This window comes from Polyergus mexicanus, unplaced genomic scaffold (genome assembly GCF_030449975.1).
Source record: "Polyergus mexicanus isolate NDT 795.1 unplaced genomic scaffold, iyPolMexi1.0 SCAF_11, whole genome shotgun sequence".
In the NCBI taxonomy this organism is placed as follows: domain Eukaryota; kingdom Metazoa; phylum Arthropoda; class Insecta; order Hymenoptera; family Formicidae; genus Polyergus; species Polyergus mexicanus.
The window spans coordinates 911355-931862 of NW_027223331.1; the positions used below are offsets into that span (position 1 = coordinate 911355).

Consider the following 20508-nt stretch of genomic DNA (forward strand, 5'->3'; position numbering starts at 1 on the left):
TATGCGTAGGAAAAAATTCGAAGAGTCAAGCTCACCGGATCACCGAAATGAGAAAAATATTGGTCATTTGAATTTAAATAATAAACGAAATTTTTTTTGTTCCAATCGGCGAAATAAATGTTGGTAGGCAAAATTATAATATGTTATTTACGAGATACTGGCCTTGGATTTATTATCGCACCCGATATCGTTAAAAAAGCAGCATTGAGTTTAACTGAGATATTTTTATTTTAATGATATTCTTTTTATAAGAGAATTTTGAATATAAGATTTATAATGTTTTCTGTAAATCGTTGAATAAAAATAAAAAAAAGGTAATTCCTAAGATTAATTATATATATATATATATATATATATATATATATATATATATATATATATATATATATATATATATAAGTACATATTAGAAAATATCAATTAATAGCTAATTTTTATATCAAGCACTATCCCTCCAAATTTTTGACAGCTTGGTTTATGGAATGTCATTGTTTTTTCCCTTCTCTTTTTGAAGACAAATGCGTATATGCGTCTGCGATATTATCTAAGATAGAAGTTGCGAACTCTCGAAATTATATGATTCTGGAAATACTACGTATATATCGCTGAAGCCACATAGTGAACCATAATAAAGAGTGCATCCAATGGAATAGCTGACGAGTTCGCAAATACTTGGCTACCGATATATCTGTGATGTAACCTTGGACTTGATACGAGCTGAAAAACGTCGGTCAGTCTATTTCGCAATCGACGATAAAGCGTAAACATTCTACCCGGTACGACATTTGTGACACTTCTCGATATATCCGATATATATGTATCGAATTTGAAATCTTCTCAGCGTATATTAATATATTCTATGAATATTTTGTTTAGTATAAAATATATTTTTTACAAAAGAATATTTTTATCTAACTATCTAGATATTTTCTACGTAACTATCTATAGATATCGCAGCATATCGTTTTACAATAATATTCTATGAACCTGCGATCGATAAATATCGCAAACGAGATTGGAAAAGAAAGAGTGAGATTAGATTTTAATTTTAGATTTTATTAGATTAAATTTTTCCTTTCTTTTATGATTTACAAATTTCAGTTTACATCGACAATTTGATTCCGCGATATATATATATATATATATATATATATATATATATTGCATGTTCCGGTCATTAATTATTTCCATCGTGCTTTTTTATTTCACTGTATAATTCTATGAACGTCAGTAAAAACATTCAATAAAAAATATTTTATATATACTCTAGGAATGTTGAAAAATTTTAAATAGTCTCATAATCTTTCACGCAAATGTATAAAATATATCAAAATATGTCAGATTAAAATATAAAATAACTCAAAAAGTACTTAATAAAAAAATACTTTATTATAGTGTTTTGGAAAGCTCTCGATGTCAGCTACAAGAATACTAAATAAAAAATGGGGGTTTCCATTTAAGATTTTAAAGTTGACCTTCACATGACCTTCAAATGATTTTCCAAGGTCAAATCATTGTCACCATCTTATGGCCCCCTTGAAGCCACACAACTTTTGTTTGAAACATTTTTCGATTTAACGCAGTGTTTCTGAGATATTTGAATGGGTCCTTTAAAATGGGACACCCTGTATATTCCCCGAGAATTTTCCAACTTTATATATTTCTTTCGAAAAAGAGATATTTTCATATATAGAAAATATATATCTTTCTCTATGCTTATTTCTCTTTAGATTAGTCTATTCTCTAATTGCATTTCTCTCAATTTCCATTTTCCCTCTCCTCTTTGATCTTTTAAAATCAGCTGTGCGAGAGTGAAGGTTGAACGAAGAGAAAGAGGTTCGCACGAGACTCGCGTCTTCGATAAATTCGTGATAATCTCGCGAGAAGAAGATGGAAAGAATCCAGGTGGCAACCGAAAACTTTTCTCTGCATCTCGTGGACGTGGAGGAACGGCGGAATAGCGGACGCGTGAAACGGGGAGAAGGGGCAGCGAGGAGAGCGGCGATTGGTCGAGCCGGGAGAAGAGGCTCCAACGACGGCGAGCAGATTCCGCGTCGCGCTACGCCGCGCCACTTGGTCGCCGACTCGCGCACCGTACGTACGTTGTCCTAGGATCAAAAGTGCGCCTCCCGATCGCCCTCCGATCTCTCGCCGTCGTCGTCGCCCGTGCATCGTCGAGGTGAGTCGCATAAATTTTATCTCGCGCTCTATCCGATCGCGTTGCGTCGTCGATCCCGGATGCGCTTCGAAACTCGTGGATCTCTGTAGATCGTAATTTTTATCTCTAATAGCGTGAGATTGGTTAACCTTCGATCCTTCGTCACTTCGTCGGTTTATGCGAATTCTTTCCTATCCCTTTAGTTTAACGTAAATCGACTATGATTTTTTTATCTAATTCAATTTCTTTAACGATTTTACGGTATGAGACTTGTCATATTATAAGTTCGGATATCGCGCGATTCGCGACATGAATCGTTCCTGCTCGTAGACGGATGAGCGGCAAGGAAGGATATTGTTTCACGTATACCGGTTTTACCGGCATTTTTAGCGTCGGTTCCGTTAGGCAGGTGCTCTGCTCGCTGACTCGTGACACGCAGTCTTTTGGGTTAGGATGCCGAGAGAGATTACATTGAGAGATTGTCCGAGACAGCAAAATCGAAACCGGTATCCTTGCGCTTGTACTGATAATCGATGATTGTACGCGATAACAATTTTTATTCATCGTGAAACGCGACGAGATGAGCGGAGAAGATTCTTCGCAATGTCCGTGACATTGAAAATTGGACTCGCCGAAATTCTACCGATGTTACTCGCTTCCAAGATATCGCCATCATGAAGTTTCTATCGCGCCGAAATCGATCCGCTTGTAGTTGTCGCTTGGTGACGGCGACTCCGAGATGAATTTCGGGAACAAAGGCGTTTACGTAATAGGATAAGGATAACAATCGATAAAACAATAATGACCGCCGCGTCCCCGAAATATTCGCAAATTGTTTAAATATTATTTTTTTAGACTGATGAAAAAATTTTGCTTCTTATTAATAAGAATATAAGACCAATTTTTACTATAAATTTGCTTTACTAATCAGAAATATTAATGTATCTCACGGAGAGGAAATCTCGCAGACGACAATGTAATGAAATCAAATTTACTCGAACGCTATCTCGAGAGTATGTTATATAGGGTGTCCAGGAATTCATCGCCAATTGTCTATAATTATTTATTTAACTTGCAGTTAATTTTTTTTTTCCCCTCGAGAAAAATTCGATTCTTCCCTAATAATTTCGATTGGATATTTTATCAAAATAAAATCTATATTCTCGAGTATATAATTAAGTTTGTATGTTTTATTTAAACTTGGAATCTGTTTAAAGTTAATGGCAGAATGTTTTTAATTTCTGTATATTTTCTCGGAAAAAAAAAAATCGTATTTTATTTGCAATCATATTTATATCTGTGAGGAAAATATTTACTCGACATTGGCCAAGAAATTCATAAATACAGTAACGACAATTCTAGGCCATCCCGTATACCGAGATTCTGAAACTCGATATTATACGTCCCTCTGATAAGGTTACTTCAAAATCCGATGAATTGCGTAATGCGATTCAATGAATCAAACTTGTCGATATGCGATCGCGATGCGTTTGTTTCTCGACGATCGATGATAGTATAGCGGTTTCTTATGTCATCGCGCGATGACTAAACGACCGAGTCCTGAATATAGTTTGTCGTAAACGAGATTCCGAGAGATGTCGACCGTGGAATTTAGACGCGGAACGATTAACGACAATGATGAGTCTGTAACAGTGTCGTATTGTCACACTTCGGAATCGTAACAATGGTCCGAGACTGCGCGAAACATCCTCACATGACAATGAAATGTCAGCTAACTTTCCATCACGCTCGTAATATTTTGATTAAACGCGTTTTAAATAAAAATACGTATTTTTTTCGCGCGATACATTTTGTTATTTTTAATTATTATACATATTTAATAATATTATATATTGTCTATTTTTCTGGTTAATTATCCTTGTGATATATTTGGCACTATATTTTGATTTAGGGCTACGGGATGTTTGCTTTATGCGTCTGCAATTTTAGTTGATGGCAAAACGACTTGCGACGCGAAACTGCTTGAGTTAACTCGACTGGCTCGCCGATGATCCATCATGGCTAATATTATGAATTAGCGTCCTGACCGCGTAATGCTAGGCGTAAACATTTTTACGATGGTAGTTTGTAGTCTCTTTTAATGAACTATACAGCTCGTTACATCAGATGTTTGCGAAATCCCGACACTTGATACATTCAACAATATAATATTAGATCTAAAGTATATTAAAGGAGTGTTTATATATGTACGACCCAACTGACAATTTATTGTTCGATTATTATCACAACGTTTCGACCATATGGTTTTGGTCCTTATCAAGTGAACTAAAATTACAATATTAAATAATGATAATCCCGTTACAAAAATGAAATAAGCAAATTTATGTACCTGCATTAGTTAAAGTTGAAAGAGAAAAAAATCACTATGTCATAATGACACACTGTGTCAACCTCTCTGTTTAAGATACCGAGAAAGACTAAACGATCTTTATTAATCTATCGCGTATATGTTATTTAAATTCTCTGTATCCTTTTGAGAGTTAACAGTGTTGTCATATTTTTTAATAAAAAACATTTCAGCTATTTCTCTCTTTCTTACATGTTCTTCAGTATGCAGGATATCAGGCGTTGACCAATCGAAATCATGATCAAATTCTAATTTGTGTTTACTAATTACCGAAAGATTACTAGCGTGCATTTTTATGTTATTAAAGTATATTTTTATGTTACTAAAGTATATTGATACTTAAAAATGTATCATAAAATTGTAAATTATCAAGATGTTAAAAAAATTTTTTGATCAATTATACGTATGTAATCGTTACGTTTTCTATATGGTGTGTATATAAATTTTTGAGAGGGAAATATTATGTAATAATGAAAAATTTTATTCAACATTGAAAGAAATTATAGATTCAATAATTCAGACTCTCATTATACGCTCGTCGCTCCTCTCGAAAATATATTTCCAATCAGCGCCTCCCACTTCCGGCCGATGATCGATATTGGTATCTCGTTGTTTGATGTCGATCGAGATCGTTCGGCACGCTGATCGAACATGCAAATTGTTAGGCGCATTAAGCGAATTTCCGCTTGGAAGAGCACATTGACAGATCAACCGCCCGTGTATACCATAGATCCGCGCACAAATCACCGGGTGGGTAGAAGAAGGGAGAGGGAGAGATTATGTAAGGTCCAGAGATGTTCGCGTACATGACAAACCTCAAATTGTTTTATGCAAGATGTTTTTCTTTTCATATTCGCTAAGAAGATATGAAAAGCTATAGTTTTTAATTTTATATTAAAAATACAGTTTGATTAGAAAAATATAATTTTAATTAAGTTGTAGAAAAGAATCGTTTTAATTTTATAAAATTAAAAACCTGTCGCAAATATCGCATATATTTGCGTAATAATAATTGAAAGGCAAGAATAGACATATGGCATTGTGAAGCAACGCTTCTAGCGATGAATCGATCTTACCTCATTGATCGGCGTTCTTTCGAGTAATTCTAGACGAGATATATACAGTGTGGTATACGAAACTCTATTGTGAACATCTATTTGATTTAATAACACGACACTTTGTCGCTGAAACAATATACTTGAAAGTAACAATACAGAAAGGTAACAAAGCAATCTCAATTTTTGTCCTTTGTCAACAAATTATATTTAATTTAAAATATTATATACATTAGGACACCCTGATCAGCATTAGATGAATTTTATATTCGATATATTATCTATTTTATTATTTATTAACATTTTTGTTATATTTATTTTGTTAATATTTGTTTTTAATGATATAAGTTATAGTAACGCGAGCATTACATTTCACATTTTTTTTTTTTGTGTGTGTGTAATATATATTGCGATATTCTATACTACCTGCACGTGCCATGTGTTAAGCCAAGTCACAGGCAGGCGCATCATTATCGAGTGACGTGTTTCTCGATTCTTTAAGGCCAGATGTGGCTTTACTCCTACATTACTGACGTTAATACCTGACATGCTGACGTGTATATAGGGTGGTTGTGGCGAGAAGGGTAAAAAAAAAAAAATCTCTTTTGCGAGTACGCCTCAGTTAAATTTTGTTGCGATTTATCTTTAATCTTTAAATTTAATTTATCCTTCACTTTAATTAGGGACCAATTAGTCTATAGATGTATCTCGTATTCTGCTCGTGACCTCTATTCGCAATTAAAACTCGCTATGTTAGATTATACATATTATTGATGCGCAATTATATACACGCTCTGAAAATTTGTTTTACAATTTTTCAATCTCGATTGATACAATTATATATTATGCCGGAAATTAGATATAAATCGTTCTCTCTCTCTCTCTCTCTCTCAGGATTTAGCTCGAAAATAATTGCAATAATCTTTTTCGAGTTTTTTTTTTTTTTTTGGTTGTTATATTACAATGTTTTTTTCTGTGAAAATTTATTACTTATGTAAAATATGTAATTCTTTTTTAATTAAGCGCAGATATTAAATATGTATAGGGATTGGTTATTGAATTAAAATTTGTATATTAAAATTATTGTTTATTGCTAGGTTTATTCATAATTTACATAGGTAGATATAAATATAATTACGTTACATAAGTTTATATTTATTACGTTTATCTGTCGTGACATAATTCCGCAAATGTTTTTTTTCATATCTTTTACTTGACGTACGATGATAAGGCCAAACACCTGTCGTTAGAGTTGCGGTGATTATTTCGGTTCGTAAAATTAAGCGCGATGTATATTGCGTTATTGTTAACTACACACATGGTATATCAACAGGTCAGATTGGCAATTATAGCTCTCACCTGTAGAATTTAGAAGTGCAGTTCTTCTAATTGCATTGTAAAAAGAGATTTAATTGGTTATATATGACTATTAGAACTGGAATAGATGACGTAAAACTAGATAGAAATATATTCAATAATTATTGAAATTTATAAATAATTATTATTAAATTACGTACACATATACATATTTCGGCACATTTTGTTATTATAATTAATTGCAAAGAATAATAATTAATTAGAAAATTAATAAATTTATTAATGTTATTAACTGTCCATTTTTTCTTTTACATACTTAAATATTAATGATAAAAATATCATCTAATCGGATGAATGAGAAGTGTCTTGAGAAAATTAGTTATGCGAAATTACCGGACTATAAAGCCACCGAATAATTTATAACAATTTATTTCGTTTTTAACTTTGCACACAAGTTTGTAACCTTGACCTTATCATTACAGTCACAGTAGTCTGAAATCTATTCAATAATTTAATGTTGATTCGTCATATGATAATTGAGCTTTAAGCTCGAAACAAATTATATACGAGAAAAAAATTTAAGTTGATCAAGTTAGATTTTATTGTCAATTGAGATAAATTTTCATTCACAAAATCTTACACTACAAACATAATTATTTTACTATTTTTCGAGTGAATTATGAAATTTTTATTATAAATTCTTACCTTCTTCTGAGCATAATTGTTGGGAAAAATTTATATAATTAATATACTATATTAAATACAATATCACGAGATTCGAAAGGTAAAATCGATTTTATTCAAGTGCAACGAACATGATCTTTAAACGAGAGAGATGCCTCTGTCCAGAAATAAATTGTATTATCCATGGTCAGCAGAAGCCTAAGTTGTTTGTGATCTCAATATATATATATATATATCTGCATATATATGCCGGGTTTAGAGTGGCAGGTTTCCATATTGCATAATAATTACATCGTGTCTGCCAGCAGTTTTCTTCGTCGTTAAATGTTAAATCGTGCAAATTCGACAATATTGTCAAAGCAGGAAACAGAATATATTTAAAGTATGAAAATAAATTTAATAAAGTTTAAAAAGAAGAGCATAATTTCTAAAAAAAAGTAAGTATAATTGAATTTTATTTTTTTAACGGTGTTTTTAACGTGGTATTTTTTTCATGGTAAATACATCATAGCTTGAAATTATTTTAACTTTTTTTTTTTTTTTATTTAACATTTTGAATCTATAATAATTTATAATGTCTTTTAATACCTTAATTTCTTTAAATAAAAGTGAGAAGTGTGGTCAGGAAATTTAATTTTTTCCCTGCATTTGTTTTTCTTTTCGTAAAAGATTCTCGACGAAGAAGACACATTTTTTCTTGGCATTTATTTTTCCATTACATAAAAAAATTAAACTATTCGCTATTGTAAACTATTTGTGTGAGATTATCGATTATGGGATGTAGAGCATTTACCAAACGAGTTGTATCAAGCTCCTTGAACTGTGACAAGTCGTCGATAGATAGCGCGATGTTGCAGGGAGCCGCTTGCGCGAGGTGCATGGATCAATAGATGCATCTCTCGCAGGATCCAAGTTACCCGGGAGAGATTGCCTCTCCTTTCCCGTAAAGCGTTTTCACGTCGAGCGCGAGTCGCGCACGATGAGAAACGATTTTTCTAAACTTGAAAATTTATTTAAAAATATATTCGAATCATAACGATGATTTTTAATAATATATTTTTCAATCCTGCGAGATATCTTTTTATCGATTTGGAATTTTTATATTTATCTTAAATTATCAATTTATTTGCGGATCTACAATTAAAATGAAAAAATTTCGCTCATTTAGAATAAAAATATGTGAATGAGAGATATTCGATTGTGAATTCGACGAAAACGAAAAGAGCTCTAGCTTGAGTCATGGACACTTTTGTAGAGACGAGGGGAAAGGGAAATCGAGTTAACCGTGATTAGAGCGACGTCGCAATCGGCAAAGCCCTTAAGGCTTTTCTCGTATTGATCGCGCGATTAATTTTTCGCTCGCGCGCTCGTTATATAATCGTTACAGCAACGGGGAGCATTTCCCATTCTTCTCCTCTCGAAACACCGATTTATCTTCTCTTCCCGCATTGGAAGAGAGAGAAGATCTCCCTCCCCTCCGTTCGTAAAGTTCCATTGCGCAACGACTTGCGAGCGTAATCTCGCGTAGGTGAGGCTCTAAAAATAAAAACAAGGTACGCGAGAACGATAGCTTCATTTTTTTTCCCAGATCTTTTAAAAACAAATTTTTAAACTCTCGTAAAAAGATACATTACGTATTTATTTAAAATTTATTTACTTGATATAAAACAAATTATTATATTGTATTTATTTTCACGTACAATTTTCACAATCTCCGAATGTTCCGAATGTGCATCAAACGATTAAGAAATTTACGAGTCTATAAATCGTAGATTAGGCTTGTAATTAGCATTTATAGTCAAGGGAAATATTAACGGGAATATAATCGATCTCCAAAGTTATATCGATGAATGTTACAAACAATTATATTCCCTTTATTTATCTTTATTCTTTTACTCTATTTATTTACCATAATTATATTCTCTAACGAACGCTAAGCTCAAGCGGGAGGATTATGCAAAGCGGAGTCGGAAATGGCGCGTAATTTTACGATATTGTACACGAAGGTTCGCGATCATCGCGGAAATATGAACGAGCGTATACGCTCGCTCGGAATCCGCAATAATTCAGCTCCATTCCTTCACGGAATTAAGCGGAACTGTCCTGAAACGCTCGCATCCGGTGACTATACTCGTCATCGTCACATGTTACGCGCCAACATCACATTATATAACAGTTAACGATAGAGGAGGGGAAATAGTCCTTCCCCCCCCCCTTTCCCATAAATTTTAAAGATGGTAGATATGTAACTTTTCACGTACACAGAGAATATTAGAGAATATTAAATATGATAATAAATTCGCGAAAAGAAAAAATTATTAAAAAATAATTTTGAATTATTAAAAAATAATTTTAAATTATTAAAAAATAATTTTATATTATTAGAAACGCAATTGCCACGGAATCAACAACGAATTTATAGGAAATAGATTTCAGACAATTCTTTAACCTGTTTAGAAATATATATTTTTAATGCGAGAAATATTGTTTGAATGCGCTAACGCGATTAAGTGATTTACAATATGTGTTTGATGTAAAATTTGATCGTTAGACTTTTTGTATTGAATATCACGGTAAAAGCGTGCACACGATATACGAATGTCATTGTGACAGTTGTATCCACTTAATACTCCGGACAAACATCAGCCAGTCTCGCGAGATTTGTATCTCGCATAAATGCAATAAAGCAGCAACCAATTGTATAGCAGTTTTGAATTTAATGCAACGTTATCGTGATAAATCGATAATTTTCTTATTGTTGCAATCGGGAAGTAATCTTTGATTAGTACAATCTTCGATTATCAATCATGTTGATGCGTACTTTTATCACTTGTTTGAAATTAAATAACATGTAATATCACAGAGAGCAAAAGAGAAAAGTTGATGAAAAAGTTCCGCAGATATCAAAACTGATAATGAGACATTATTTGAATTCTAATTATTTAATTCCTTATGATAAGTGTATATATATATATATTAAAATTTGAGAGAATATTTTGATTGTACTTTATTGTATAATATTATATTTAAAAAATTACGAACATATATATTTTTTTTTATCTTGATATTACAATTTAATGGAGAAGGGATATTTACAATGTAATTTAAGGATGACGAAAAGCTTGGAATATTCCTAAAGCTTCTTATCTAAAGCTATTATCTCGGAATGAAAATTTGTCCGATTATTTACAAAAGGTAATTATATGATAAAAATAAAATACTGCAACTCGGTATAATGTTTAATTACATCCTCATGGTTGTTTCGTGCGGTTCAAATATTGACTTTTCACTTTTGCGAGACGAAATAAATCATTATACGAATCACGTAATTACGATAAAAGTAACGATTTAAATAAAACCGGAGGACTCGTCGTTTACCGTCTTCACGTGGATTCATCGTCATTATCTTGGTTCGTCAAAGATGCACCTACGAAACGTTATCGCTCGGTGTTATCGAATACCTGGTGTCGTGATAATTTTATCCTAACGTGTGTGAGTATATATATTTTCGCGAAACACGATCTCAATATTCGAGATTGCGATTACTTATTCGAGACTCTAGACAAGTTATATCATTTCTCTCTGAAGATAAAAGATAAAAAAAATTTCCTGTTTTACTTCTCGAAATTCTAACTCGTAATGCCGAAATTTATATTAGAAAAGTATTATTTGCGTATAGACGGATAGTCATATTTTTCGTAACGTAATATTAAATCAATTCTGTATATGTTAATACAATATTAAATTAATACTACAAACTTTAATCCTCTAATTCTAATGAAAATCTTGTAATAACGTCGTATGTATTTGACCAGAAGAGGAGTGCGTGTCGCGTTAAGTAAGCATCATGGTTGACTTTCTTTGAACTGAGAGACGACAATTTAGTCGCCCTTTATACACCCTACGGAATCTTTTCAACGAGTACTCTGAAGTTTGAAGAGGCAGGCAGTGAAAAGTGGTGGACGCGAGGTGATATAACGAGTCTTTTGAATCGCCGCCTCTCCCTTCCGGCTATAATAACGACGATAATTCTCAAGAATAATACGTTTGCGTAAACGGATAGACGGTGGATTAGCTCGTTTATCTTAGCGCGATCCGATTAAGTCATGTCTTTAACGCTAAATATTTGAAATAGATAACACATATCAATTTTGTGTAACTATGAAAATTTTATATATACATAGTTTTCTATAATTTATAAAAGATAAAATTGAAGAATATATATATAAGTTTATTACTCATTAAAATAATATTACAAATTGTAAAATTTACAATTTGGATTGATATTTTCTTCTTAAATACACAACTGTACTCAACTTTAATTTTTTTTTTTTTTTTTTTTTTTTTTTTTTTTTTTAATCTAGATAGATTTCTCTGTATTAAACAAGTAGAAGTCAAATTGTCAGCTTGAATTTTAATGACGGGTGATTAAAATAACAGATTATTTTTTAGCGAAGTTATATATAATGTAATATTGCAAATGTGCGCGGTGATAGCGCGAAAATATGTGTCTGGCAAAAGCGTAGTTTCATATTCGAGCGAGCATAAAAGGCTCTATGCACTCGGCTCTATGCACAGCTGATTGGATGAAATGACATCTTACGATGTGTCACACCTCCATCGTCGTCCATCCGGTCGGTATAATCGGCCATTTTACCACCCACCACATCGTTCAGCACCGCCGCATATTCGCATATAGACTTGAATCTATTTAAATGATGTGCGAAAGTTTGTTTGGGGGATTCCTATATAAATACTATAATATATATTTACATAATCACATGATAATCTCACAAATTTTTGAAGACGCGCGTAATTTCGAAATTTGCGGAATACAAAGACTCAGAGTGTCTAAATAATATCAATATTGTGCATTATATTAATCTATAATTCTTATTATATAGCGGGAAAATATAGAATTTAAATTTGACGTTGTGATTGTTAACGTTATCGAACAGATTCTCAAGTTACATCATTCACCGTGGATTGGGCTTTTACACTAGCGATGCTATCGATTTTACGAATACGAATGCGATTGCAGCAGCCGCGTTAATATCCTCTCGCGCCCGAGTAAACTGCGTTTAAATCACCGAAATACCGGCCCCTGACATTTTGCCGCTCTAATTCGATGCCAAAGACTTTCTTAAATAACTAGGCGAGATACCTCGCGCAGATTCGAGTCTACTTCTTCAAAATATGATTTTCAAAAAGTAATTGAGTCGTCGCTTTCGTTTTTTATTCAAAATATTATCGTCGTTAATTATCTCAATATTGTCAATTTGCTGAAATATCTCGGAGTTTCATTTTATTTCAAGATATTTCATATCACGAAGTAGCAATCTATTAATATTAAAAGTCGATAAAAGCTAAAGATATTTTTCATTTTTGCATTTTTTTCAAATCAAATATATGGGATATTAAATCAATTTTTTCTTTTTCCACCTTCCCTTTTTTCCTTTTTTTCCTCTGATGATGGAACGTCTCTGACCATCGTCAAATCGTTGATAAAAGTGATAAAAGATTAAACTATTTTTACATACACATTGCTTTGCGTGATGCTTAAATAGTTATTGGGGGGGAGGATTCAACAATTGAAGGAACTTTAATGTATTGCGTTGATATCTAATTGACAGCCACGTGTCTATTTAATCTCTTGTGTTAGAATCACGTATGTCAGACATTGTTTGTTTCGAGAATGTCAAACGCATCTCGTGCACTCGTGGTTAATCAGTCATGATTTCATGACAGACTGATTGAAGCACGTGCGTGAGACGTGTTCGATGAAAATCATAAGGTCCGTGATTCCCTAAGGGATTCGTTCACCAGCTCTTGAATTCTATACTTTCGCAATATAATGTATTACAATTAGTACATTATAATTTATATATATTTTTTCCATTATTATATTCAATTAATAAATTGCAATTTAATTACGAACACATTTAATTACGAAGCGGGAGATGACAAAGGCGAAAATTCGAGATCCGAAAAGTCGCGGGAGCAAAATCGCACGCACGCACACGCGTGCGTAAATGAGCGGGTTTTCCCGGCTCGGGTAGCAGTGCGGTGTGTGGTGGGTGTAGAGGTGCGTGCTATCGACCGGGTATCCTTCTGGACGGACGACGTGCCCCACCCTGAACAGGGTAGGGAGCTCGGGAACGAAGGAGCGAGCGAGCGAGCGAGCGAGACGCGTGCCGGGCGCACGAGAGACGAAGATAACATGTCGGAGGGAGAGAGAAAGAGAGAGAGACAGATCGCGGCACGCAGAGTGCCTCCTGCTTAGTGATAGCGTAGAGACTGTAGTGTTCACATCACACCACACACCTAACCAAAATTCTCTCGTCACCTATCAAAGAAAGTTCGATATATATATATATCCGCACAAATTAGTCAGTTAGTCGGCAGACACGCACACATTAATTATCACTAACCGCGAACATACACATACGCGCGCGCGCGCGCGCACACATACACACACGTGTGTGTATATATATATATTTTGTATACGCGTCCGCCGCGATAAGAGCTTTTAATCGCAGGGCGCGCCCGGCGAAAATCTGAAACGAGGGGTGAAAGAAAGAGAGCGGTCGCCGGGAACATAAAGTGACACATCGAGAAATTAGCGAAGAGGTAATGGTGCTTCCGTTTCGTTTCGTTTCGTTTCGTTTCGTTTCGCTTCCGACACCCGGTGTCGCGTTCGCCTCCCCCGAACGCGAGACAAGGCCTCGACCTTTCATCCCCGCCGGCTGAGATTTTCCTCGTGGCTTTCCTTACCTATTTATTTGTCCAATATGACGAGATTCCGACATGCGTGTCATCTTCTTATGGAATGTCTAGAGTGAGATTAAATGAGAAGAAATGATAGCTTAATTTATTTGTTAGCTTTTTTTTTTCTTTTTCCCCAATTGTAGATGTCATTAATTTTTTATACTTTCTCAATAATTATAAACTAGCGATTTTTTTAAACCTTTTTATAATAATTTTATGATAATTCTCTGTCTAGTAATTTTCTTCTACATATCATTAGCTAATTATTCGATCATCTCATCTATACTCAGTGATCGCAATCGTTGCATTTAATTCGTATTATCTAACATTGCAGAAATAATGTTATTTATAAAAATTTATGGACGGTATTCTCATCGCGGCTCTCGATTCCTTCAACTTGCATTCAGATGATATTAAAACTCGAATATAAAACCTTTTTTTTTTTTTTCCCCCATTTAATATTATAAGCTCTCGTAAAATAATTTTTGACATCTCGCATATAAATAAAAACGTTGAAATATTTTCTTCTCTTGCTCAAAGAAGTTATCTTTTTTTTTCTAATCTTCTGATAAATTTTCAAAATTTTTTAAATAAAAAAATTATGAAATTTTTACTTCTCTTTGAAATCTAAAATAGAAAGAATAAGAATCCTCCTCTCTCTAGAATGGAAAATCACGAATCGGGAAATAATCAGCCGGCGTGTGACGTGTCGCCTATAACGCGATAAAAGATAAGAGTTCACGCGGATAATTAACGCGAGCACCATCACCTCACACATTAGTAGAACATCTCGCTCGTAAAGGAGCAGAGATACGCGGGAGCCGGAAGGGCAGCAACGTCTAGGAAGGACCAGGCAGGTACACGAGAGAAAGAGAGAGAGAGAGAGAGAGAGTGAGTGAGCGGAGGATCGAAACGCACGGGCCGGCAAATACGAGAGGAAGGTCTCCCGGCCGCGACCTTTGACCCTCGACCTACCGCGAGGGTCCCCGGATCGTGGATTCGTCAAGATTCACCAGGACTCGCTCTTCGTGACCAGGAAAAGGGAAGCGGAGTGTGTGCAGTGCCGCGACTGCTAATAGCGAGGGGAAAAGGACGGGAAAGGATTCATCGCCCACGAGGACTCATCACGACGATTCTCCGTCCCCCACCCGCGTTTATCTTTCTTTCTCTCTGTCTCTATCTCTGTCTCGTGCGGATTGTCGTTTCAAGCACCGGAAACGCGCACTTAACTAAAGCCGGGGTGTCCGCTTCATCGTCGCGTGTGGAAGCCGGAATACTGATGAAAGACTGATTTTCTCGCCCCCCTTTAGGAACGGTTAAATATTAAAGGGAGACTTTTTCTATCTTCTTGTTAGATCCATAACTCTCTTTGTATATCTCTCTTTTTCTCTTCCCTCGTCTCTCGCTCGTCAGGGGCGTCGTCTTTGTCGTCATAGTTTCCTCGTCATCGCAGCGACATGGGCGGATGTACTTCGAAGGATACCACGTCGAGCGACGAGTACGTATCCGTGAGAAAATCTTCAGCGTGATGAAAAAGTTTTCCCTTCTTTTCTTTCTCTCTTTCTTATCATCCCCCCACCCTCCCTAGCCCTGCTCTTATTTCATTATTCTTTCTCTTTCTCATCTTCTTCCCGTTTTGATTATCAAAACATTAATAATATTAAACATTAATATTTAATTGTATTAGAATATTTTAATATAATGAATATATATCAATATTAATATATATATATATATATATAATATATATATATATATATATAATATATATAAAATTATTATTAAAAATATTTAAAATTATTATTGATAATATATTAAATCTATATTAAATTGATTAGTTTTATTTGATAATTGTATGGATATTTTAATAAGAATCTAATTGATATCGCAGGATATTAGCGTGATTTACTAATAATCTTTAATGAGAGAAAAAATATATTGATATTATTAATAATAGATTAAAAATAAGAATTAATTTTATTATATACGTTTATAACATTTATGGAAACCTTAAAAATCTAATAACCAAAAGTCGCAGATTTCAATGTGTCGGCGACTCTTTCCGGGAGCTCTCGTTTCTTTTATAATTCCTTAACGAACTTGCCAGGCTTTGGGTCTCGCGACGGTTTACGCGCGACGTCTCCGGATTTTTGCGCGACATCGTCTTCGTAGCTCGATGGTTTAATGCGACACCATGCTCGGCCCGCGGTCGTAAAGGATTTCGCACGAGCTATCCGTCGTCTCTTCTCGTTCGAATCAGCGCATAAATTGCCGTTTTGATGAGCGATGGGCAGTGTATGCTCGTCGCTGGGTATATGCGAATCGACGGATGACCAACAAACCGTCCAACAGACTAACAAGATTGACGGCAAGGTCGATGGCAACGTCGATGATAAGATCGACGATAAAGTCGACGACGATGATGATGATGATGACGACGACGACGATGTGTACGTATGGCTCATTCGAGTCCTTGATCTTAGGATGCACTCCGCGTTCAATTCTCACGAGCTCGTTCGGAATTATTAATTTATACGTCCATTCTTAATACATAGTATTGGAAGCGTGTAAATAATTTTTCTTTGCGAAATATTCAAGAAGTTATTGCGCGGCTAAGAATATTTTCCGTACTTTTTCTGGATGTCTGGCCAAAAAATTGTTAATATTGAAGTCATTGTTATAGCATTTTATTTTAAAATGAAAAAATACAGAATTTTTAAGTTCTTAAAAAAGAAACGAACTGTACAACACTATCGCATTAAGAGAGTTGAGTCTCATTCGTTTATGTGCGTTATGAAATTTTTAACTTATTTATTACAGTGCATCCTAGAGTCAAGGGACAGAAATAAAGTGCACCGCGCACCAGCAATGAGGCACACGTGCTGCACCGGCAAGGAAATTATAAGCCACGTGAATTAGATATTGAAAGAAATATAAGAAATATATGCGTAAGCAATATCTCGTCGTTGTGAAGAAAATAAAAAAATCGGCAGATTATCGCGTCGTCAGATGATTCAAGCCAAAGTTATGTACCGATTTAATCGGATTAACGCCAGGTATTTAGATCGAAACGCAACAGATGTTGAAATACTTCGCACTCGTAATTAGATAACGTCATATGGATGCAACTGTGGCTGGATCTTACGCATTCACAGCATCATACTTTATCTCGATGTTTGCACGCTGTAAAAAATTACAATGAACAAAGCGAAACATAGCATTATCAATCGAAGGAACAATTTTAAAAGATTGAAAAAATTAATTATAGAAAATTATATATTGAGAATTTTTTTTTTTTTTTTTTTTTTTTAGATTAATTTTATCAAGTTTAAAAAAAAAGGAGAATTTTATAAGACTATTTATTGGTTTGAGTCCTTCAATTGAATCTGTAATTTTATTATTTTATATTCTTATTATAATAGGAATCTTTTTTTTAGTATCTGATGTTGATCGTTGAACGTTTTGTTTACAGTAAAAAGAGCAACAACATGGTAGACGCAGCGGTTCTAGACAAGTTGGAGTCCGGCTATGCCAAGTTGGCGGAATCCGACAGCAAGTCGTTGTTGAAGAAACACTTGACGAAGGAGGTCTTTGATCAACTCAAGACCAGGAAGACTTCATTTGGCTCCACTCTCCTGGATGTTATCCAATCTGGTTTGGAGAACCATGATTCCGGCGTCGGTATCTATGCGCCTGACGCCGAGGCGTATACAGTCTTCGCTGAAATCTTCGATCCAATCATCGATGATTATCATGGCGGCTTTAAGAAGACGGACAAACATCCGCCCAAGGACTTTGGCGACGTCGATTCTTTCGGCAATCTCGACCCCACTGTGAGTTTTTTCTTCGACATATATTATTTAATTATATATTATATAAAAACTCTTAAAAAATCAAAAATATATAAATTATAAATATTTTAAAATTTTATAATAACTTTCTGGTTTCTTTTTTCTTATAGGGTGAATATATCGTGTCGACTCGCGTACGATGCGGCCGCTCCTTGGAAGGATATCCATTCAATCCGTGCCTGACTGAGGCCCAGTATAAGGAGATGGAGGAGAAAGTATCTAGCACGTTGTCTGGTCTGACCGGCGAACTGAAGGGCACTTTTTACCCGCTCACTGGCATGAGCAAGGAAGTGCAACAGAAACTGATCGACGATCATTTCCTCTTCAAGGAAGGCGACCGTTTTCTTCAGGCGGCGAACGCTTGCCGTTTCTGGCCCACGGGACGCGGCATCTTTCACAACGACGATAAGACCTTCTTGGTCTGGTGCAACGAAGAGGATCATCTCCGCATCATTTCGATGCAGATGGGCGGTGATCTCGGACAGGTATGAAACTATTTAGAAACGATAATCTAAATTAGATGAAGATAATACATTTTTGTTCTTTTTTCATAATATATGAATACTTTTATATATTTCACTTGTAATTGTCATAATTATTGACTAATTAACATAATCGACTAACAAGTTCATGTATTTAATAGTGTGTCTACTGTTAATATTATATAATCGTTATTCTTTGTTAAGAAGGCAAAGATTCAGGTCATTGTCAAATTCAATTTAGTAATATTATAATGATAATGCGATTTACTATTCCAAAATTCGAAAATATTTTTATCCACTGAAGGTATACCGGCGCTTGGTGACGGCGGTGAACGAGATCGAGAAGCGATTACCGTTCTCGCACAACGATCGCTTCGGCTTCCTGACCTTCTGCCCGACGAACTTGGGCACGACGGTGCGCGCTTCGGTGCACATTAAGGTGCCGAAACTCGCAGCGAACAAGGCCAAGCTTGAAGAGGTCGCGGCCAAGTATAATCTACAGGTGCGCGGCACCCGGGGTGAGCACACCGAGGCTGAGGGTGGCATCTACGATATCTCCAACAAGCGTCGCCTCGGCCTTACCGAGTATCAGGCTGTGAAGGAGATGAACGATGGCATTGCCGAGCTCATCAAGCTTGAGGCCAGTCTCTAAACCTACCCGCCTCTCGGTATTCGTTTACACTTCTCCATCGTAGCCCCGTCAGACGCCACGCTATATTACGTGACGTCACGCTGAAATTTGTATCTGTGACATAAGAATTTTATTCCGCGAATGAATCACGAGAGAGAACAATTTGGAGAATCATTTGTGACGATAATTTAATGCCATTGCGACCTTCAGCCATTTCTGTATTTTATATATATATATATATATATATATATATATATATTAATATTATAATCTCAATGCACTTTAATATCATAGTATTAATATATGAGAGCGAAGCAGCTCCGTGCCGCTGTTAGAAAATCGTCTTAAATTGATTCTTATAAATTTGTTGTCGTTATTTATTCTCGGAAGGAAATTCTCATGTGTTGTAGATGCAAACCATTAGCGCTGTCTAGTATGATGTAAGTTGCTCGTGCTATGATACGTGTTATCTCCTTTTTGCGGTATACATTTTTTGGCATAAATTAGTAAAGGAAAATTAGTTTGAGGTAATATTATTATATATATGTATGTATAATTATAATGAAGTTTATATATATCACTGAGAAAAGAATTTTAAAATCCAAAAAAAAAAGTACATTTATTTTATTTGTTAAACTCTTATTAATTTCTATTATTTTTCCATTATTTATATAATATATATATATATATATATTATATTTTCCTTTTCTTATAAATCTACTGAAAATAAGGATATCACTGACGAGAGAAAACGAAAAAAAGTGCTATAAAAAGGAGAAGATTACAGAGAGCAACTTGCATCGTCTTCTGCGCGTTGTATTCGACAGTATTTTAATTTCGTTCAATTGTTCCTTTTTTTGTTTTTAATACGTAATTTCGAAAAATCGAGAATGTTCTCGAAGCAACGTATCCGTTCGCGATTCTCTCGTTCGATTTTTTTTTGTCGCAATCGCGCTATTACATTCGTTACAGATGACACATAGTCATGCGCGTTTCCACACACTTATTGTTAGTATTACTCTAGTGCTCTAGTGCTAGTCCCTGCAATTCGTCGTGATTGTCTATTAAACGAAGGATAATAAGGAAAAAGAAAGGGAAGAAGTCGTCGCTGTTTAAAAAATATCCCTTCGACGACAATTTTTAATGGTTCGTTTTGCGATCTTTACGGAACTTGGAGGACCGAGAGTACTGTTT

The 20508-nt window shown here is 34.8% G+C and overlaps 1 protein-coding gene across 4 annotated transcripts; it reads left to right on the top strand.

The window, feature by feature from the left end:
- The first annotated feature begins 2088 nt into the window (after positions 1–2088).
- Positions 2089–19997, top strand: Argk1 (Arginine kinase 1). 4 transcript variants are annotated; one of them, XM_070304432.1, is made up of 5 exons: positions 2089–2179; positions 16458–16800; positions 17823–18183; positions 18312–18686; positions 18988–19997. In XM_070304432.1, the coding sequence occupies exons 2-5, from the start codon at positions 16637–16639 to the stop codon at positions 19333–19335; spliced, it is 1248 nt and encodes a 415-aa protein (XP_070160533.1). In that variant the 5' UTR covers positions 2089–2179; positions 16458–16636; the 3' UTR covers positions 19336–19997. The 4 variants fall into 4 exon arrangements, with proteins under 4 accessions (XP_070160533.1, XP_070160536.1, XP_070160535.1 ...); XM_070304433.1 differs by lacking the exon at positions 2089–2179 and adding an exon at positions 17171–17406 and having other exon boundaries at positions 16709–16800; XM_070304435.1 differs by lacking the exon at positions 16458–16800 and having other exon boundaries at positions 2095–2179.
- The last annotated feature ends 511 nt before the right edge of the window (positions 19998–20508 follow it).